This window comes from Lytechinus variegatus, chromosome 13, assembly GCF_018143015.1.
Source record: "Lytechinus variegatus isolate NC3 chromosome 13, Lvar_3.0, whole genome shotgun sequence".
NCBI lineage: Eukaryota > Metazoa > Echinodermata > Echinoidea > Temnopleuroida > Toxopneustidae > Lytechinus > Lytechinus variegatus.
The window spans coordinates 25213923-25237978 of NC_054752.1; the positions used below are offsets into that span (position 1 = coordinate 25213923).

Genomic DNA, 24056 nt, shown 5'->3' on the forward strand with positions numbered 1-24056 from the left:
TAAAATTGAAGTATAGGTCAGGTCGTTGATACTATCCATCATTTTGAAATTAAAGACACAATATATATATTTTTTAATACCACGAATTCCTTAAGGCCTGGTCACACTGCCCGAGCGTTGTTGGAGCGGTGGGGAGACAGGGTCGAATTTCGCTCACAAAATTTGGGGAAAAATCGAAAACAAAACAAAAAACAATCGAAATCGCAAATGGTGAACGGTATCGTAGCGAGCTAGGGATATTTTTTTTCTCCGATCCACAAACGCTCCAACAACGCTCGGGTGGTGTGACCAGGCCTTTAGTTGAAATAGCTGATACATGTAGCTTTTGATCATTCTCTTTGAAACGAGTAAAGCGTTCGTTTTAATTTTTGATTTCATGCTTTTGCTCGTTTATAGAATCAGAAATGGTGAACCAAGGAAAGTGCACCAAACTACTCATTATATTAATCTTGCTAAAGACCTTGGTTCAAGAAAATGACGGTAAGTGTACTGTAATGACAAAGAGAAGTCTTGTTTTGGTCATATTTGTCAGCAATTGAATCGTATATTAATAGAATAAATCCATTTCCCATCATTAATCGAGCATGCAAACATCATAACCAGACAACGTAAGGTGGTGAACATACAACAAAAGAGGAAATGGGTTGCAACAAATGATATTTCTTTTATAACAGGCATTGTAATGTAATTTGTTATAGTTTGATATCAATATTTAACTACATTACACAAAATTACTGTTTTTATTATATTTATTCAACCACATGACATTCATTTATGAAATACCTCTCTTTCAATTCGAAAGCTTATCAACAATTGTAGACGATATGGGCTCAATTGTCCTTTTTTATTAACGAGGTAGACAACCTTATTCTCAATTGGAATATTTTTCGTAATCATGCAAATGCATATATTCTCCAATAAAGTAAAAAAAATCAAATTATTGCGTATTAAACAAATGAGTGAAACAGTGAACGAAATAAAGAAATCTGGAAGTAAGTAGCGAATGGAAAGCAACATGAAGGAAATAAAATAGAAAGACAGAAAGAGAGGACTGGCAATATCAGAAATATGAAGAAAGAAATGTACAAAGAAAAAAAGAATGATCAAAATCATAGAATCGTTGTTACAAGATGTTTACATTGTGTCACCGGAAAATGAAAAAGAGGATTATTGATAAACTAAATGTAATATGTGGAATAGAAATTCATTCATAAATACATGTAGGCATCGCCACAAGAAACCAAAAGTTTACAAATTATTATGAAGGATTATTCATACTCATATAGTATTTTTGTGAGAGATATTTCCATATTTAATATTAATAAGCCCAATGTAATATTTTGAAGTTTGAGACACCAATAAATAGCCTTATCTAGTTCAAGTTGTTTTCCTAGTTCACATTTTAAAGTTAGGTATAATAGTAATAATAATAATAGTATATACAGATAATTAATCACTTTGATTACGAATAAAGTTTGAATGGATCAGAGTCGATGCACAATATGTTATAAATAAACGATAAGTTTGTCACTATGCATGTGAGACTGTATATTATACAGTTTGAATTGCATGATTGTTTAATCAACATCTCAGTAGATTAAAATTATTGTATGGGCCAAAACATCTATATCTTGAGAAATAAGTTCATTACAGTTACTTACCTTTATAGGGATCAAGAGCACCAAACAGGTAAAGTTGGCTGGTCTTTTGCAATGAACAGATGGATATTCTCAACGGATTCGAACATCAATCCTTTAATATTGAAAAAAAAATGAATCTGGGACTAAAAACTAAAAACTACATTCGATTCGTCCCGGGATTTATTTTAAATCCCTGTAATCTAGAGTGTATTATCTTACCAGTAATAACAGTATTAAATAGTTGGAGGCTGAATCAATGTCTTATGTGTTCTAAGCTCGACGTTTCTCTTTCTGCCCTTTCATTAACAAAATAGCGTGGTGGTGGGGCAGTCGACGACGAAGGAGTACTCCTGCACCTACAGGTATGAACACTATTCACATGTACAACTCTAAAATATTTCAACCATGCATAGTATGTCAATGCAAATTTTCCTGTGTAATTTAAGCACATTATGATAATAACAACGTTTTTATTTACCCAGGGTAGCCACTTCAGTTAGGAAACTGCTCTACCAGCGGGCCCTGCATAACATAACGTGTTATTATTACCCTTCTCCAATCTCCAAACATTCATTTGTATTTGAACCGCTGACAACGCACTAAGGATAAAGTGAATCCCAGACATGGATGTCACGAAAGCAGCACCTATTGGGGTGCTATCATGCACCCAACATTAGAATATACCCTTTTCGTATCCTTTGCACGATTTTGCACAATGTTTATACTCCAAATGGTGCATATTTCCAAATTTAAATATTTGAAGGGTGCAGAAATATCTAAATGCACACGGGTGCAAACTTTAATCTTTCCTAAAAGGTAGAACTTGAGATCATTTAGTGTGCAGGAAAAACTACTAGTAATTAGTTAAAGATGAATTCCAGTTTTGGTAACGATCTCAAAATGACTTTTTACAGAATCTAATATAATGACCACCCAAGTGTCTGTTTGTATGAATAAAAAATATGTGCCAAACGATTCTGGGAGAAACTGTGGAATTGCTGAGAAATAAGTAAAATAAGCGCGGATTCGGTCACTTCCGTCGGGTCTTTATTCCAGCAATAATAATACACTGTCCCACGTGTGCCTATCTGTGTTGGTGATCTTCAGTGTGAACGTTTTTCAGCGTAGATTTCAAGATTTCACAAAGTTCAGTTTATGTAACTGTACCAGATCTTCATCCTCGATGATATACTGACAATTAAGCCTGGTTTTACAGACTTTCTCATGAAATCAGTGTTTACTGCAACTACTGGAATTTCTCTTTAAACCCCTAAAGTTACGAGAAAGCTAAAGATTACACCCAGGGCCATCCCCGGGGACATTTTTTTTTAATTATCAGATTATTAATTGAACCTGTATTTCTTAGTGCGCAGATTTGAGCGGGGTAGTAACATCAATTCTTTGATTAAAAAGTTTGTTGGACTGAAGTTGTTCGATATCCAATTTCCAAACAACCCCTTTTGAAAAGAAAATAATTATCACTGTTATTACAGACAACTGAACGTCTTCACATGACTACATTGAAAAGTGCGAGAGTACACAGAAGTTGTAAATTGGAAAAAAATCCATTTCAGAATATTCAGTATGAAATTGTCTACCCATCTCAATTAAAATGGTTTTATTGAAATAATGAAAGAATTGTATGCCCAATATGCGTGACAATATGGGTATTATGGTAGAATATACAGTGCGTATTGAGGTGTAAAACAAGTTTACACCTAAAATAATACAGTAAAAGGATATTTTTGTGATATCCTGATTTTTTTTCCACATTCAAACGTTAGTACAGATCTCTTTAAGCAAATGACGATATGACTGTCAAAAAATCTTTCCGCTTGAGTGAGGACCACTTAACTTTTGAATGAAAAGTTCGTCAAAAATGATTTGCGCAGACCTTGGATGAATAAATCTCGACGTTGATCATAAAGAACACATGGACTATAGCTAGGAAGATTGATTCGAATATGAATTTCTATCTTTTTGATTTTTTATCCTTGCCCAAAACACGTCATAGAGCGCCATTTTGCCATCCCTTCTTTCCCACACACCGATGCCATGGTGATGGTAATCTGCTTTACACGGAGCTGCAATACACTTTTTTTTTCAATACGCTTCATTTACCTATTTTTATCATTGTCAACCTTGGGAAAAGTGTTTAAAAACAATTATTGAATCAAAAATAAAATGTAAACCAACTTTAAATGAAAAAAAAATTGGTAAAAATGCTGGAGATGTCTGAAATAATTTTTTGTTTACATTCAGTTATGTCCTCAGATGCAGCTGGTAAAAATGGTAAAGGTTGTGCTTACCTAGGGCTAAAATGTAAAATTTTGGTAGCAAATTTGTTAGCGAATATTTAAATGCATCTGTTATTATTCCAATTGGCTAAAAATTTGAAAGAAATGAATGACAGATGAATCGCACTGTCAGTTTGTTTCCGCCCCCCCCCCCTCGACACAGCGTCAAAATGAGCATTTCTGCGAGCTTTACAAAAATGGAAAGTTGCTAACTCAAGTGTAGCATTCTGCCAGCTTTTTAATTCCATGTGAAGGATGAGACCCAAACCCGATAATATATGTGAGAAAAATATCCTTATGTTGTATATCTTTTTAGATTCCTAGGGCTTTTTCAAAGTGTAAACATTTTATTAAAACGCACTGCATAGCTTATTTGCATATGGATTGTATGTACATATGGTTTAATGTGCATTTCACAGTGGTAAAAGATGAGAAATGAAGTGGATAAGGTAAACTACTAGTATCTGAATTTAAAAAAAGAAAAAAAATATATACAGTGCGTCCCAGAAAAAACGAAACCGAGATTTAGCGATCATTTATCATTACTTAATCATAAATAAAATAGACAAATGACCTACCAATTTAAAGCTTAGAATCTGCTCTTTCATCTGATATTACTTAGATTATTTCTCATTCACGCATGAGTGAGCAAATGCAATTTGAAGAAAGGATATCAAAAACTCATTTGGCGGGGGGTATCTGGGTTTCAAAAAGAAAACCACATTTTTGAAAAGTTCAATATCTCCTCTTTAATTTAAAACCTAAATTACAGAAAATGGTCACGAAATAACAAAGTTCTGGTCATTTGAAATAAGGCTTGAATTTCAATAATTTCATAAAATGAAGAGGTTCTCCAGGATGGCTTTCAAACTCTCTCGACACTGTTTTGTTGACGATCAGCCATGCATTAAATCTTATGTTCACCATGCGAAAGCTTCTGTGGGAAACCGGTGAAAACACGTTTATCTCATTAAATTGTGGAAATAAAAGCCTTATTTCAAATGAACAGAACTTTTTTATTTCTTGACCATTTTTTATTTCTTGACCATTTTTTGTAATTTTGGTACAAAATTAAAGAGCAGATATTGAACTTTTCAGAAATGTGGTTTTCTTTCTGAAACCCAGATAACCCCCACCAAATGAGTTTTTGGTATCCTTTCTTGAAATTGTTTTTGCTCACTCATGCCTGAATAAGAAATAACCTAAGGAATATCAGATGAAAGAGGAGATTCTAAGCTTTAAATTGGTAGGCCATTTGTCTATTCTATTTATGATTAAGTTATGATAAATGATCGCTAAATCTCGGTTTCGTTTATTCTGGGACGCACTGTATGTTTCCTGAACAGATACAACGGACCCAACATTTACGTATTGCCCTGGGGATCTTGGAAACAAATACACAACTGGTACATCCCGCTCAGTAAGCTGGGGCACACCGACAGCTACAGATAACAGAGGATCTGTAACCGTCTCGTACGTATTAAAAAAAAACTTTCTCAAGAGGAAGGATTTGAATTGTATAGACCAGTTCGTAGTTACTTCATTGGCAATTTATGTCAAATGACCTTTCATTCCTTTCATTATGATAGATTTCAAAGCAACATATAATGTAAGCATACCTGACACAGCAAGGTGAAGAAATTGAAAAGACCAGTATCGGTCGCACAGAAACGCTGTTAGCGTAACATTTCACTAACACTGCGCTAACAAAGGGCCCTGTTACAACCAGTAATGTCGCCGCGATGGCTAATCTCAAAGAAATGCATTATTTACATCTGTGATCAACGCTTGACATAACAATCTGTGTACTGGTATCATTCAATAACAAATCAGCTACTAACATAACGGGAAGAATGACCGCTGCACAGAAAGCACTGTTAAAGCGCCGTTAGGCGCGAGTGTTGTTAGGGGATTTGAGTTAGGCAAAATCTATAATTTGTGCGTATTGATCTTGAGTTAACTTAAGATTTAGTTATGGTTATTTGCACATCCTAAAAGTTTAAATCTTGTCTACAAAAGGGTAAATGAATGTAATTTATTATCATATAGGCCTTCAAAAAAATCGTTATTATTACATTTTAAACTTAAATGACAGCAAGAAGTAAATATATAGCTAAATTAATTTAAAAAGTATCGAATAAGCTCTAAAAAGATCAAGAAAATTACCTTTCATGATATCACGATGGAGATTCTGTACCAAAAAATGCAATCCCACTTTTCACCAGTTTCTTTTCTTTGAAAATGATCTTCACAGACTTCAATCATCATGTTCATGATAGAGTATTTGCCAATGATGATTATCATGCGATAAACTTCATCAGCTAATGTTATTCTTTCCAATGTAGGGCCTGCTCTTAAAAATCTCTTCAAACATTTAAAAAATGATATATCTTGAAAAAAGAAAAATAAATGATGAAAAGAATCATATCTTTGCACTAATCAACATCCAACGCTAAGGGGTACTCCAGGCTGAAGAAAATAATAATAAAGTGAGACAAACAAAACACTGACAAATTGATAAAAATTGGAAATGAATACAAAAATTATGATATCTTAAAATTTTGCAGTAGGGCCTATTTCGGTAAAATTTATATTCATGTCTTCAGGATTATGCCATGAGGGTCTGTTGTATTATACAAAATTAGGTTTATTTGAATTTTGTCCACCCAGAATATTGCTTCAAAGATCATAATGTTGTTACTCGGGAGACATACAAACATTTGAGACAATTACGAGTTCATTTCAATAAAATCATTAAAAAGGGAAAGAGTTAAAAGGATATATCATCGTTTCATTAATTACATATTCATGGCCACATGCTGCTCAGTAATAATATTTGCAAAATACCGCGTTAATTTTTTAATATTAAAGAATTTTGTTATTTTTTATCAGATTTTGGTGACATTTTCAGCAATTTGCTCATCTTATTTTACTCCATTTATTTATATTTTGTTGTGTGGGCCCGGAATACCCCTTGAATTCGGTCGAGGTCTATCTAAAACTACTTGGTATAATAAAGGAGACAAGTTAAAAAAAGGGAGAAATTATTCACTAACATCATCACTATAATCACTAACAGTGCCCTTAGCACTGTTAGATTTCTATTATCTTTAGCGCCACTGTTATATTCTGCTGGACCTTTCAATGTTAGCTCATTAGGAATTCGGCTAAGCTTTATTCTGAGTTTATCGATACTGGTAGGCCTAATTTTAGTGCTCTGTTAGTGAAAACAATGCATCTAGCTGTGGTCGCCCGTGGAAGGTGTGACTGGCCCTACTGTTAGCGTTCTGTTACGCTAACAACGCTTCTGTGCGGTCGCCACAGGTGACTAGAATAGCATACCGGTGAACACTCTATCACTGTGAAGTTATTTGTTGCATTTTTACTTTGAATGCATTAGCATATTATAACAATATACGCGGCCGACTGTGAAATACTAGTGGACATTATTGTCATTTTAGTTGATCCGATGACAAACAAAATTCAGAAGAATATGAATAATCAAAACATAAAATTTGGTACTTGTCTCATTTAATTTTGAACTATACTATTTCACTTTGGTACCTATGACCTTCTTCTCATCATGCGCAGAATGGAACTACGAAATTGTTTATTACATGTACATACATGTCGCTGACTAATTCAACAGGGAATCAATTTATTATTCAAATCTCTGACCGAAGAAAAAAAGATGGGAAGAATTCTTCCCCTATTCCCGAGGATCTTGATGTAATCTTAAAGTATAAAATATTGACGTCAGAGAAAATATAAAATGAAGTATGAATAATAATAATTTGCACTGAGGTGTTCAAAATTTTTACATGAGCGGCTGATGAGCCTACCTGTCTGGAACTGAGCAAACTTTCAAGGCTAAGGTCATTAAAGAAGAGCTAAAAAATACAATTATTATGCAATCAGACTCGTGGCATCGACAATTTTTAAGTTCTACAAATCAAGGAATATAAAGTTCTAAGGAAAAACCCACTACCCGGCGTACTCGCCCTCTCATCAATCTCCCCATTTTGTTGTTCATATTACAGAATAATATCTGGCCAAAGCTCTGGGTCTACATTCTTTGTTTCCAGCAACCAATACACCATTCAGTACAGAGCAAGTGACAGTGCTGGAAATTCTGCTGATTGTTACATTTACTTCATGGTTATTGGTAAAACATTTTTTCTCTCTCTTCTAGTTCTTTGACAATTGCAACTTTATCCAGTTTTCTTTCGTAGGCACACCAACAAGTTGATATAAATAGAAAAAAATCAATCAAGCCAAATTGTTCTGGAAGAACGAAATCCTGCTGACCGTTTATTTAAGACTCCATATTTTTGGTTTGAGTGGTCAGTTGAAGAATAAATTTGATTGAGAAGATGTTGGATTCTTCAATACAGACAAGACGGGAACTAGACGTATGTTCAGTGGCGTACCATGGGTCACGGCATTGGGGGCACGAGCAAAAATTTTGAGTTACTTAGTGAGCTCAGTTGTCAGGTATACTCTTAGAGACATTTTAAGGACAGTCATTCTCAATTACTTTTTTGGAAGCGCCACATTTCTTGTTGAGAATCGGTAATGCTCCACTATCCATTACGCAATATCAGCGGAGGGGTTCCAGAGGCCCCTGATTCAATTCAATTCAATTCAATTATTTATTTTCCACTTTCAATTTCATATTTACAATTATAATTCAATTGACATAGTAACATATTACAATCACATTTGAAGTACATACAAAAAAATAAATTACATTCTAAAATTACAATAGACAATCATCAGATCGAGATATATAAATATTTGAAAGGGAGGGAGGGCCAACTAAAAAGCAGAGCTTGTAAAATGTAGGCCCCCTTATTGTTTTAATTACTTTTTTATAGCAACTGAATTGCCTTTTTTTGTAAAAAACGAAATAAAACAAACAAACAAAAAACGTAACAATATTTACATTATGGAATATATACATTATTATACAAATCATATGCATCATATTTTTAAAAAATATATATATGAATCATTCACAGTATATACAAATTATTAAAGGTTTTCCACTTAACACTGAAGGCCAAATTTGAAATTGATGAATTGAATATTTAGTAATAATTCAGGAGAAATAATTTAAGTCGTTTTTTGAACATTTGTATAGAATTGCATTGTTTTATATCAATTGTAAATGAATTCCATAGTTTAGGACCCATAAATATAAACGTTTTTTGAGCAAATGATGTCCTGTTCAATGGCAAATGAAAAGAGTTTGCTTGGCGAGTGAAGTGACTATGAATCGAACTATTTTTTAAAAACATATCAATTAGAGGCAAAGGTAGTTGTTTAGTATTGAGCTTGAACATAAACTGTCCAAGTTGAAAAGTGTACAATTCTTTAATTTTCAGAATTTTATTTTTTAAGAATAGATTATTTGTATGTGCCCGGAAATCTGCATTATTTATTACACGAATAGCTCTTTTTTGCAATATAAATATTCTATCGATCAGCCAATTTGTTGCATTACCCCAAGCGATAAGTCCATAATTTAAGTAAGGGAGGATTAATGTAGAATACAAGGATAGCATAATAGTGTGTGGTAAGAATTGTTTTAATTTACCAAGGATGCCAGTATTTCAAGCCATGATTTTGCAGACGTTATCAATGTGCGGTTTCCAAGAAAGCTTGTCATCTATGATTAGTCCAAGGAATCGAGTGGATCGGACCCTTTGGATGACAGTACCATCAAAAATTACATCACTTGGTAAAGCTTCAAATTTATTACTAAACAGCATATAACTAGTTTTATCAAGGTTTAGTGATAATTTGTTTGCTTTTATCCAATTTGCAACGTTTTTAAGTTCTTGATTTAACATTTGCGTCAATTGTTTTGGATCATGATGTGAGAAAAATATGTTTGAATCATCAGCAAAAAGAATGAATTGAAGTAGCCTAGACGACTTTTCAATGTCATTTATATAAATTATAAACAAAAGTGGACCAAGAATACTGCCCTGTGGAACTCCGCAAAGGACAGGCTTGTGTTCAGAGAAATTGTCATTAATTGAAACGAACTGGGAGCGCCCTTTAAGATAATTCCTAAACCATATCAATGGTTTTCCCCGAATGCCGTAATGTGATAGTTTGAAAAGAAGGATGTCGTGATCAACAGTATCAAATGCTTTAGAAAAATCTATGAACAAACCAACCGTACTAGAAGACTGGTCACTTTCTTTGGCAACCTTTTGAACTAAGGAAAGTATTGCATGAGTAGTGCTACTCTTTTCTCGGAAGCCATATTGAGTATTAGAAAGAATATTGTGCTTATGAAAGAAATTTATTGTACGAATGTGGACCAACTTCTCAAGGATTTTGGACAAAGTTGTTAGCAATGAAATGGGTCTATAATTATTTTTTAGCTCTCTATCACCCTTTTTGAAAACAGGAATTATTTTCGATATTTTCATTGATTCTGGAATATTTCCAGATGATAAAGACAGATTGAATATATGAACAAGAGGATGAACAATATAATTCATAGTTTTTTGCAGAAGGTTGTTATCGATTCCATCAAATCCTGCACTCTTATTCAATTTCAGCCCATATATTATTTTGATTATTTCTTGTGGGTAGGTAGGAGAGAAAAATAAAGAACTTTCGTTTCTATCAGTCAGATAGTTATGAAAAGAGTGATCTGTTGGTGGTATATGGCTAGCGAGGTTAAAACCTACATTGGAAAAATAATTGTTAAATATATTTGCCATTTGAACTGTATTCTCAATTATAGCATTATCATGCCTAAGCTTAGTAATCCTAGGATGCTTTGATCCATTGTGAAGGGTAGAATTAATTATCTTCCATGTTCGCCTTAGATCATTTTGACAGCGATTAAATTGGTCATGATAATATACCTTTTTTGCTGTGCGAATGACACTTGTAAGTACATTCTTATAACTTGTATATTGAATCCTTGTTTGATCAGTACATTTAGACATATGTTTATAGTACAACCTATTTTTTCGATTTATCGATCGCAGAATCGAATTCGTAATCCAAGGAAGTCTGATGGGGGTCGAGGGGGCAGAGCCCCCAGAAGTTTTGGAATATGAGGCCTTTTTAATTGCCCATGCAGAGGTGCTGCAATTAATATCAACAGAAAAAATACAAATGCCAACAAACTATACAATATTAATATTAAAAGAAAAATTACCAGTGACTTGTTCACTGATACCACTAGTTCAGACTGTTCTGCACCAGATCTATTGGCTGAAGCAAGTGGCGTAATGGGTAAAAAAATCAAGAGGGCTAGATATAGCAGCTGAAGTAAAAATATTGAACTTTTCAATACAAAAATATATATTTTGACATAATATTAAGATAATTCCACTCGTTCCCTTTCTTTCTCTTTCCCTTTCTCCTTTTTTTTTCTTGGCCGTGAAACACATTGGGGCCCCATCTGTACCCCAGTAGCTAAAATTACGTTCCCCGATTTTGCAAGGGCTGAAAATTAGGCGTTACACTGCCCTAGCGCCCCAAACTGCCCATCTTTCTCTACAACTCACGTATTATTCATTCAGTTCGTCTTTAGCAAGAGTGCATGCAGACAATCACGGCAAGCAATACATCTGAGCATACATATATTTCACTTTTACAACTTCGGATTTTAATCGGCTCCGGAAACAAGGTTTCTGCTTGTTATGTCCCAAATTCATAATCTATTATGATCAGGATGTTCTTTAAATATCACATTATTTGATGTTTAACTCTTAACCAAAACTTATACTCTGGAAATGCAAAATTATCGCCGTTGAAATAGAAATCCTACAAACGGGGTTTTCATATCACTTCTGTGGCACATTTGTAAGAATAAATAAAACTTTGTAAGAATAAATAAAAAGGAGAACACCATCGATCCTCCATAATAGGGGTTATCGAGTGCTAAATTGGACAAAATTTGAGGAAATCAATTAGCAATTAAGTGTCAAGTAAAGAGTTTTTGCTTTCTCTTTGTATTAAAATGATCACCAAATCCTTATTTCCAGGTTACTGTTAGATACATTTTTATTTCCCCAATTTTTCCTTATTTTTACTTTTTTTATACCAACTCCCAAGCGCCACTCCGCAAGGCTCGGTGCGCCACAAGTGGCGCGCGCGCCACCATTTGAGAATCCCTGTTTTAAGGACTGTGCCATTAAACGGATATGTATCTCACTGATCAAATAATACGAGCGCGAAGCGCGAGCTGAAAGTTTTTGATATTCATACCTAAAAAGCGACATCATAAGCATTTTTTTGTTACCATGTTAAGTACCTGTCTCGCTAACCAAACAATAAGAGCGCGAAGCGCAAGCTGAAATTTTTGTATATAATTGACTCCAACCAGGGATATTTTGAGAACTATTTTTAAAGGATCCATATCTCACCATAGTCATCTAATGCAAGTGCCAAATGGTGGCTGATTTTGTTAGAATTACATCTAAACACATGACGCACTTTTTGGCCATTGTAATCATGAATATCATACGCATCTCACTAATCAAATATTGCGAGCGCGAAGTGCTAGCTGAAAATTTAGGAAATTCAGATCTGAAGAGGGGCATTCTAAGGCTTGTCTGTAAGAATCCACTAAGACCATAAGTATTTCACTAACCAAATGGTACGAGCGCGAAGCGCGAGCTGAATATGTTGATATTCAGATCAGAAAAGGGACATTTTAAGGACTAATTTTAGGAATTCATGAAGAGCAGACATATCTCAACATTCCCTAATGCGAACGTACGGACGGACAGGAAATTTAATGTTATATTAAGACCTTAGAATGGGGCGATCACTTTCAGTAGTCATGAAAAAGAAGCATACGTCACTACATAGAACAATAATAACTCGAACTGCGAGGAAATATATTTGGTGTATATTGACTTGATGTGACAACGTCGCCTCTCTCAAATATACTTGAAAACTATAATATTCCAAAAAAATATTTGATCTATTATATCTAGTTAAACAGAAAATGCAAGCACCTGGAACAATGAAGACATAGGCCCTGAGGAAATCATGTTTCTTAAAATTATGAAAAGAAAATGTTTTTTATGTAATATACAGTAACATAACATTTGGGCAAGGTGCCCCCATGCCCTCCGTAGTTACGCCACTGCGTTTGTTAGTCATGTTATTAGAAGCATTAGTGTATCTATACGGGTTAAACTATGAAGTTACATTTCACCTACACTGCATGCAATTATATGTAATATCATAATTATATTTTAGGAAAATCGACGCAGCTAAAAAATATATATTCATGTCTAACCTTTACTTTGAGTTTAATAGCATGTGAATTCACATTGAAAGTATTTGTATTATTTAGGTAAATAACACCGAAGACAATGTTCTCTTTATCGTAAAAGCCAACTTTATCGACAAAATATCGTGTATCCTGCACAAATAAGATTGAAAGTTGTAGATTAAAACCAGCAATTATATCCCATCTTCGTATAACTTTAAAATAATTTTAACAGATGCAGCTTTTGTCTCGCCTGCATAGCAGAGCGAGACTACAGGCGCCGCTTTTCCAATAATAATAATAATAATAATATTCCGCATTTATATAGCGCTTAATACATCGGAACGACGTCTCTAAGCGCTTTACAGACATATTATTACCCCGGTCATCGGATCCTTGCATGCCCGCATACAATGTATGCACCTTCTCCACTCCCTGGGGAGCATTCCAACAAGAGTTCCAAGACTCAATTGCTAGGCATACTACATATAGCTTTCACATCCTACCGGGTACCCATTTAACACCTGGGTGGAGAGTGGCAAAGTGTGGATTAACGCCTTGTCAAAGGACGCTAGGCCATGGTGGGATTCGAACACACGACCCTCAGAACCGCTACACCACGACGCTTCCACGCTTCCAAGTGGGCCATAAGTGGGCGGCGGCGTCGTCAACATCATATGCTTACCGAAAGTTAAGTTTTTGAAATGTCATCGTAACTTAGAAAGTGTATGAGCCTAGTTCATAAAACTTAGATATAATGGCAATCAAATATTACTAAACATTCTGCCAGAGTTTGATGTCACATGATTTAAGTCAAAGGTCATTTACGGTCAATAAACTTAGACCATGCTCGGGGAGAAAGAACATCCAAATCTTAATCGAAGGTTAAGTTTTTGAAATGTAACCATAACTTAGAAAGTGTTAAGATCTAGTTCATGAAACTAAAGCATAACAAGTATCAAGTATAACTTAACAATCTGTCTGAGTTTCAGGTCATATTATCGAGGTCAAATGTCATAGGGTCAATAAACTTTGGCCATGTTTGGGGTATTTGTTGATTTCCATCATTTAATCTTTGAAAGTTTATTGATCTGGTTCATGAAACTTGGACATGAGAGTAATCAATTATCAATGAACATCCTTTGTTAGTTTAAGGTCACGTGGCAAAGGTCAAAGGTCATTTAGGGTCAATAAACCTAGATTATGTTGGGGAATTAGTTGAATTGCCATCATAACTTTGAGAGTTTATAGATATAGTTGATGAAACTTGGATATAAGAGCAATCAAGTATCAACAAATATCCTGTGCAAGTTTCAGGTCACATGACCAAGGTCAAAGTTCATTTAGTGTTAGCTAACTTTGGCCATGTTGGAGGTATTTGCTGAATTGCCATCATAACTTTGAAAGTAGAATATCTAGTTCATGAAACTTAGACATTAGAGTAATCAAGTATCATTGAATATCCTGCTTGAGATTGAGGTCACATGATCAAGGTCAAAGGTCATTTAGGGTCAATGAAAATAGTATTTTATCATAATATGAATTGTGGGCTTTTGTAAATAACTATTCAACAGTTGTTTTTCAAAGTCAGCACTGTTGCTTTATTGAATGGCGTAAATATTAAATTCATTGTCACGGGCAGCGGTTGCATGTTAAGATCTTTCCCATTTCGGTTGGCTTGCTCTCGTGGTCCTATACCAGCTGGCTGAGTATTAGCACCGCAATTGTTGCTTAGAGGGAAGATGATATTTCTGACACTGATGATTGTATTCAAAGGTATCCGTTGCAGTACTTTGTCAGCCCCTTCGCATGGTAGTGTGGGGTGCACCAACACCAACTTCATTTCATCTGTCTGCACCATCTCCTGTGACCTGGGCTATCATATTGTTGGCTCCAAGATTAGAACATGCACACAATCGGGGAACACTGGATACTGGGATGGCTCAACAACGACTTGTTCACGTAAGATTTTTTTTGTGTGTGTGTGTTTAAGTAGAATCATTGGTTTTAAAACCATGGTTTCTGTACATGTCATACTATAATAGGACCACTAATCAATCACGTTGCGCTAAATTGACAATTGTTATTACGGTCATGGCATTACCGAATCAATTAATTTAAATAAATGTTAATGGGTACACTTTTAATTTTGATCAATTTGATTTTATCAATGGACTCATTAATCCAGCCTTAGTGGCAAATTATTTAGGTCATGTCGCAAAGTACAAGCACTTTAATGGAAGCATTCTTATCAAACGTACCGAATCCCGATAAATAAATGATGAAATCTGCATAAGGCATAGTTTAAAACCATCGATTCAAAAGCACCTTTTTAAAACCGGGCATCAGTGTGTTTATAAGTGCTTAAGCAAGACATTTTGGTTTGGTAATGTAACCCGAATCATACCTGGTCTTTATATCATGATTAAGAAAATTGTTGTGATCAGGCCACCCGATCTCAGTAATTTTTAATGTAAGAATATAAGTAAAATATATCCTGTGAAACACACATTTTCATTCCCATTATCCAAATCACAACTGTTTCAAGGCCAACATAATCCATGTGATGTAGTAATGAATTAGAATGGCGATATACACATTTATAATTTTCTTTTAAGGAACCACGTGCAATACGTTAAGTGCCCCAGAGAATGGAGAATTGAGCTGCACGAATGGTTGGTATTTTGGTAGTTCATGCACGTTCTCTTGCAACTCTGGCTACTCCCTCAACACCTCGCAGCCGACATTGACCTGCTTGCAGAATGGCATGTGGTCTTCTTCAGGAGAAAACATGCAGTGTTTAGGTAAGGTATTAGATATATATATATAAATATACAGTGCGTCCCAAAAAAAACTATACACTTTTGAAATGGCTGCCAAATAAAAAATATAGCACTTTGGGGGGAAAGACTTGTAGATATGGAAAGCCAATAAAGTCAACTTTCAAATGACACCAAAAAGTTGGAAAATTATTCATGCTTGAGTGAGCACTACCCACTGAAACAAAGGGTATCAAAATTAGGGTGGGCTGGAATTAGCCTTCCAATTTCTTTCAGGTTTTTATGTTTGGTACTTGCAAAGTCGAGGGATATTTGGTGAATTAAAGATCAGATGTGATCAGTTTGTTGTTTGTGAAAATTTAATGCATTATTAAATTGAAATTTAATGCATGAGTGATCATGAATTGTAATTTTTAGTGCAGAATTTTGTCTTTATCATGTGGATTTCAACAATGTGTTCATGACACTCAGGAGAAGAGGGGGTAATATGACTTAGGTAGGTGAAGTACGTTGATGGGATAAAGGTCAACAGAACATTTAGTAACCCATCCCTCCATCTCTACCCCCTCCCCCACTTCTCTCCTCCTGAGAGACTAAGCTTGGCTGGGCTGGGCAGGATTTCCTTTGGAACTTACAAAGCTAATGCTATTTATGAGTGAGATAAGTTATGGTTTCTTAGGCAAATTTCAAAAGTTACTAATTTGAAATGTAATGCATGAGTGAACAGGAATTTTAATTTTAGTGTAGCATATTCATCTTGTGGACATCAGAAGTGTGTTCGTGAGAGTCAGAGTAATGTGATGGTAACCGTTACAAGCAAGAGGGCGAGATATGCTAAGACTTGGTTAAAACTGGGCATTCCTCTTCTTTTTGTCCTTTTACAAATTAAAAGTCATATGTACCTCCCCTCTCCACCTCCATTTCCCAGCCCCCCCCCCCCCCCTCTCTCTCTGTCTCACTTCCTGGATTGTAGCCTATTCAAAACTCAGTTTTTTTTTATTGAATGATTACCAACTGCCAAGTGACCGGTGGCTGATGGTCAGTTTGTTTATTGAATGATTACCAAGAAATTTTGTGATTATGATGATTAATGAAGTAATTTACTGAAAAAACTGAATGTTTGATTGATCACATTACACATTCAATGAGTTGATTTACTGATAAATTGTTGATTAAATGATTGATTGAGGAAAAAGTTGATGCACCAATACAGAATATTAATAATTAAATCAACATTCTGCTCTGGACTTCACGCGTACATGACAATAGCCATCAGTCTCTCAACAGGAGGGGAGGGCGGAAAGGGGGGGGGGGAGGGGGGCAGGGGCTGAATGTTCCGTTTACCCTTATTCCATCAATCTTCTTCTCCCACTGAAGTCCTATCTCACCCCCTATTCTCCCGACTCCCATGAACACATTGCTGAGATCCACATGATAAAGTTGAAATGATGCCCAAAAAGAGCTCCAAATGATAGAGTTGAAATGCTGCCCAAAAGTGTAATTTATGTTCACTCATGCATTAAATTCAATTTAATAATTTAAAAAATTCGCTTAAGCAACCAAATCTGGTCACGGTTGATCATTCATTTATCACAACGCCCTTAACTTTGCAAGTTCGAAAGGATTTACCTCTCAAAAACCGACATAAATTGGAAGGCTAATTCCAGCCCACCCTAATTTTCATACCCTTTGTTTCAGTGGGCAGTGCTCGCTCAAGCATGAATAGTTTTTCAACTTTTTGGTGTCTTTTGAAAGTTGACTTTATTGGCTTTCCATATATGTAAGTCTTTATCCCCAAAGTCCTACATTTTTTTATTTGGCAGCCATTTCAAAAGTGTATAGTTTTTTTTGGGACGCACTGTATATTAATGTACCTTGGAAGCTATGCTACCTTGGGTTTCAAGCTTTGATGCGGTCGTAAGAGGATCGGAAGTTCAAGTGACATTTTTCCCATGTGGCGTGCAATGGTCCAATCAAGGAGATACCACCTCTATCTCCTTGGCTGAAAGGTCTTGAGTGTCTGCATATTGAAATTAGCTCCGATTTTTTAGGGATTTACCGTGTGAGTAAAAAAAAATGACACCTCACAAATCCTAATCTTAAAGAAATATATGTCAAGAACATGAAATATTTATATATGGCCTGAAAGAGTATGTATTTATCTGTTGGATGATCGGGAGGTACTCTTTGCAGTATTGTTGATTTGCGCCAAAGTAAGGCATGACTGCAATGAATGAATTCAGATATCAATGATGTAGTCCTACAAGGGTTGCATTAAAATCAATTTTACACCTTTTTCAATGATTTACATTACAATTGTTTAATAAACACTTTTTAGTATCAATTATCAAGTATGTTTACTAACTCATGGAGGAATGACATAATTGCAGTCATGCCTCACTTTGGTGCAAATCAAAATTTACATCACTGCAAATAATACCTAATGATTATCCAAGCATGAAGACATACCGCATAAATATGGTATCAAATTATTTGGGAGAAAGTACTCTTCCCAGCCATATATAACGATCATGCATTCATGATATATTTCTTCCTTAAATTGGGGATTTTGTGAGGTGTCGATTTTTTGTTACTTACACGGTATATGTATGTATAAACAAACAAAAGAGTCAAGCAAGTTAACTTTAATAAATGACTTCACATGCCTTGGACAACCTACGACACATGCAGCTCCACTAGGACATCAGCTATCACCAAAGTTAAGTTGAAAACTGTGTGGCGGTTGCAAAGTTATTTGCCAGAAGGTTGTCTTGCAGGGGTCTTGCGGCGTTGTCTGCAAAGCCACAGTTACATGGGTGGACAACAACAAAACTGAATAGTGCAAGTGTGCATTGGTCACAGCGAAAGCACGTTGTAAAGAAGATATCAGTAACGGACTCAAACGTAGCGTCCACAACAAACAGTACAGGAACAGGAACTCCACCGCCTGAGGCCAATACGTGTTAAAAGACAGCAAGATACCTGTGGCAATATTCATCCTGTAAATTATCAAAGAAATGCAAAACTTATACTCAAGATGTAACCTCTGCATTACCGAGAAGTTACTCGTAATCCGTCACACGGATTTAGAAATGACTGTGACGACAGCAGCAGCTTCCCAACATGGGATCAAATATCTCCCGCCAAATAAATAGCGAAAATCAAATACGACCCAACAGATTACTTTAATCCCCGAACTGTCAATAATGGACCTTAAATCTCTAGCTGTAATCTATTATGTACTGTTCATGCTTTCTTAGTCACAGTCATTCATGATCTTTCTGTACTTCACTTTGTACCACATCGAAGAGAAGGAGCAGCTTTCTTGCATGCTGTTTCTATGAAACACATATGTAGTGCATGAGGTTATACTATTTATATTTTGTTTGTCTATTGCTCCTATGCATGTGTAGTCGAGCACTATTACCATGGTGCTTTGTACTAATCATACGTGAATAACTGGATATTATATATATATTTGCATCAGTTTCATTATTACTAATTCTCCAAACTTGTAATACGATCTGTCTAAAATAAATTTAGACATCGCCAAGCTCACCCACATATTTTTCATTCTGGAACAACGTCCTTCAGCCCATTACAACATGCCCTATATTTTATTATATTTCATCATTTAATTTCATCAACACATACGCGGTTTTCTTTTCATCCAGACGTGCAGGCGCCAACCTTTACAGGATGTCCTGTTTCACAGACGGTTACTGCCGCGCCTCTGGAAATATCTGCCGTTGTGACATGGAACACACCATCATCGTCGGACAACTCTGGAGAATCAATCCCTGTTATCCAAGAACAGGGTCCTCTATCTGGGAGTGCGCTTCAGGAAGGCGATCACATGGTTATGTTCACTGCAACGGACAGTTCAGGAAATAAAGCAACGTGTACATTTACTATTACTGTAAGAGGTAGGACTACATTACAAAGAAAGTAAGACGTTCTTATTGGTTTTCAAATGTGTTTGTATCCCATGAGCCTCGTGTATTGTAAACAAAACATAATTTTCCTTGATTTCAAAATAAAACAATCCATCAGTTTCATGACAAATTGATCGTTTTTTTATGTGCACATATATTTCAAGCTCGGAATGTTCTCGATTGAAGCACCAGCAGGTGCTACAATGTAGGTCGGTCGCAATCCCACCAAAGCTGTAAGATCTTTGTAAAAGAAAATGAACATTTCACGATGATGAACAATGACAAAGCGATGAACGACTGCATCAATCAATGTCCGCTGACAAAACACCAACCTGTTTCCGAATCGTTACTTGTGGTTAATTGGTCCTTAATTTCAGGATATTTAGATGAGAAAACTTAAGTTCTTTTACCATATCTTTCAAAAGACAACTTTTGGAAATTGCATGGCTTTACCTGACTTGTTTATTAAATAAATTACGCGTTTATTGCACCGTGATATCTAGAATGAATACACCATTGAAAAGCGTGTGAGGAGAGTATAACTGCCATGTAGAAATCACTCACTTTTATTAATGCATATTATCACTTCATTGTACAGTGGTGTATTGCCCTGAAATTTCTGTGGACCTTCCTCTTCAAGTAAATTGCTCAGATGGTTATGTTCGAGGTTCTGAGTGTACCTTTAGTTGCAGCACGGGGTACATTCTTGATGGGCAAGAGACGAGTCGGTGTTTACTGACTGGGTCAGATGGAGCGTGGGACACAGCGACGCCTACCTGTCAAAGTACGTGCTGATTCAATTTTAGGATTCGTTTTTAAATTCTGACCCTTTTAGCTTTATGTCTAAATCAAACAGCTTAAGTCTAAATCTAATATTCGGCAGGTTACTTTTCTCAGCTGAATTCAATTCATATGGAATCCTTGGAAGTTAGAGTGCAAGTACTGTATATTTGTAAGCGTAACTTTTAGTTGCATATTCCTACATGTATCTCAAGAAAAATCGAAGCCTATTCCAAATGTAGACAATGAACAAAATGTGCCTCTGTCATTTCTACTGTCGAGCTGTACTGTGATTGGTGATATTTCTCTCTTTAATCTGCACTAGTTACCCAGTGTGAAGAACCACCCTTGTTAGAAAATGGGGGATTGAAAGGGGAGTGTAGCAGAAATTTTGGATCGACCTGCTATTTTGAGTGCAATGTTGGATATGAGATCAACAATGATGTCCTTACTTGTCTCGCTCAACCCGATAGCTCAAACGTATCCTGGCATGGAGAAGTACCAGAGTGTTCACGTAAGTAGTGTTCATAGAGCGAGGGTAGCAGGACACGAGTGGCTTTCTAGCTAGAAAAATAGGCTTATTACTTTTCAGGTTCATGGATGAAAGGATACCTCATAGGATTATACGAATTGGTCGTCTTGTATGTTCTTTCTTGTTGGTTAAGGCAGGTGTAACTTCTAATATAAATTGATATAGATCAGCCAAAAAAGGTAACTGATAGAAGAGGAGATCATCTATAGTCTCGGGCACACGATAAAAGGGCAGGGTAAAATGATTTGAGCAGTGAATGTTATGGGTAATTTTAATGCTTTCTTCAGCTCTCGTAAGTGCGGAAACGGGACGCGTGGATGGATGGACGAACGCAACGAGGGATGATCCAGAATTCTGGTTTCTTCTGCACCTTTAGGCCTATACGATGGCCTGGGTCAAGTCTATCTCGAATTATGTAATGTTAATATCATAATATAATGATTTCATTCACAATCATGAACAAGGCATCTTTTCATATCAAAACAATAAATCATACCGAAGAAAAGAATTATGAAAGGACAAAAAATTTGAATTCAGTCATGTAGTGCAATGACAATTGAAAGCTCCAGGCAATTTTAAGGTCTTTCGACTCTGGATCGCATGTCTATGTCATGTCAGACGAAACAATTAAGAATGGTCTTTATGACTATGTACATAGTACAAACGTCATACAAGTGATGTATAATGAGAAAACCCGAATTTACCCTTCATTTCATCAGATTTTACAGAAAATAAAAGAATGAAATAACTTCAAACAGTTCACGTCGCACGTTAGGCTAACACCTTGTACATGTTGCAAGGCGTTCAGGTATTTAACATTAGTGGACCAATAATTTTCTATCTTTGGTCATTGCAAAAATTTACTTTCACTTGCAAATCAAGACTAAATCGTGACGGTAAAAAAATATAAGTTGAAATATTGAATATAACTAACTCCGCATCTGCATTTAATAAAACAGCATGCTTTGACTTAAACCGTTGGTTTGGAATCGAACGTAAGTTTTGCAACGTCCCATACTTGTACCAATGAATACTAAAAATGATATGGAGTATTGATTTTTTATCAACTTTTTTGTATAAACTTTATATCTAGGGATATTATTTTAACAATGAAATACAATTGGTACTTACGGATATCTGGGATATTGATTGAAATAAAAGGCATACCATCCTTTCCTACTCCTTCCTATCTATTCAACCTTAATTTGCCCTAATAAATCAAATGTTGGTGATGGCGATGTAACAGTTAATACTATTACTCTCAATAGGAATGCATTATTTTTTGTACAATTATTAATGGTCTTTATTATTAATGATTAACGTAACCAAAAATCACAGCTTCGACATTTACCTCCATTTCTGAAGGGGAATGCGCGATTTTAGGAACAAACGATGGTGTATAGAAATGAATTCGATAGTTTTTCTACCAGTTGCTACACATTATTCTGCATCATACTATCAACAGGAATTTACTGCACGAAGCCGCCATTTTCCATCGGTCTTCAGATCAACGTCTCTTCCGAATGTCCATCCGGAAGCCAAGTTCCATCAGGTAACCACTGTCATTTTTTTTGCACGGTGGGATACTACCTTCAAGGAAATGATGATTTGATGTGTCAAGAGGATCGAACTTGGAGCGGTACCTTCCCTACTTGTAGCTGTAAGTATATCGTTACATGTTGAAAGTACGAAGATCGAAAAAACGTTACTTTTGGTGAAATTTGCTCCAACGATGTAGTTTTCAGTATTTGTATTTTTCTCGACAAATGTCTATACAAACCTTATTTGCCCCCATGCGCAAAGAAAATCATTGGAATCCGTTTAAATTCACAATCAAATCACTGCACTCCTACTCATTACGACACCTTTGTAAAGCTGCTGAATATGGAAGCTTAAAAGTGCCACCGAGATGTTGAGATAATTATCTTGGGAAGTCGACATCTTAATAGCAAAAGATCAGATGACGAGATCCTCGATCTCATCATGTTGACATCTTGTAAAAGAGATGATGAGATGACAAGATACCGGATCTCATCATGTCAACATCTTTTAGAAGAGATGATGAGATGACAAGATCCCGGATCTCATCATGTCAACATCTTTTAGAAGAGATGACAAGATCCCGGATCTCATCATGTCAACAACTTTTAGAAGAGATGATGAGATGACGAGATCCCGGATCTCATCATGTCAACATCTTTTAGAAGAGATGATCAGATGACAAGATCCCGGATCTCATCATGTCAACATCTTTTAGAAGAGATGATGAGATGACAAGATCCCGGATCTCGTCATGCCGTCATCTTTTAGAAGAGATGATCAGATGACAAGATCCAGGATCTCATCATGTCAACATCTTTTAGAAGAGATGATCAGATGACAAGATCCCGGATCTCGTCATGTCGACATCTTTTAGAAGAAATGGTCAGATGACAAGATCTTCGATCCATGATCATGTCATCTAATCATCTCTTCTTAAAGATGTAGACATGACGAGTTACGAGATCATGACATCTGATCATCTCTTCCACTGGATGTAGACATGACGAGATCCAAGATCTTGTCATCTGATCATCTCTTCTACAAGATGTCAACATGATGAGATCCGGGATCTTGTCATCTCATCATCTCTTAACCAACATGTCAACATGATGAGATCCGGGATCTTGTCATCTCATCATCTCTTCTACAAGATGTCAACATGATGAGATCCGGGATCTTGTCATCTCATCATCTCTTCTACAAGATGTCAACACGATGAGATCCGGGATCTCGTCATCTCATCATCTCTTCTACAAGCTGTCAACATGATGAGATCCGGGATCTTGTCATC

The 24056-nt window shown here is 35.8% G+C and overlaps 2 protein-coding genes across 2 annotated transcripts in view; both read left to right on the plus strand.

The window, feature by feature from the left end:
* The first annotated feature begins 7169 nt into the window (after positions 1–7169).
* LOC121425980 (E-selectin-like) lies at positions 7170–21213 on the plus strand. The gene is made up of 7 exons (XM_041622109.1): positions 7170–7198; positions 7978–8102; positions 14973–15158; positions 15815–16000; positions 19651–19902; positions 20510–20695; positions 21017–21213. The coding sequence occupies exons 1-7, from the start codon at positions 7170–7172 to the stop codon at positions 21211–21213; spliced, it is 1161 nt and encodes a 386-aa protein (XP_041478043.1).
* Positions 20979–24056, plus strand: part of LOC121426883 (sushi, von Willebrand factor type A, EGF and pentraxin domain-containing protein 1-like) — a 34758-nt gene continuing 31680 nt past the window's right edge. Inside the window, exons 1-2 of the mRNA XM_041623287.1 lie at positions 20979–21205; positions 22689–22883. Coding sequence (XP_041479221.1) covers positions 22835–22883 — 49 coding nt within the window. The 5' untranslated portion in view covers positions 20979–21205; positions 22689–22834. The remainder of the gene's footprint in view (positions 21206–22688; positions 22884–24056) is intronic.

Coding starts and splice junctions, on each gene's coding strand:
- LOC121425980 (XM_041622109.1), top strand. CDS start 7,170: ATGCATCTAGCTGTGGTCGCCCGTGGAAG. Junction 8,103..14,972: donor CATTTACTTCATGGTTATTG/GTAAAACATTTT, acceptor TTGTATTCAAAG/GTATCCGTTGCAGTACTTTG. Junction 20,696..21,016: donor AGCGACGCCTACCTGTCAAA/GTACGTGCTGAT, acceptor AATCTGCACTAG/TTACCCAGTGTGAAGAACCA.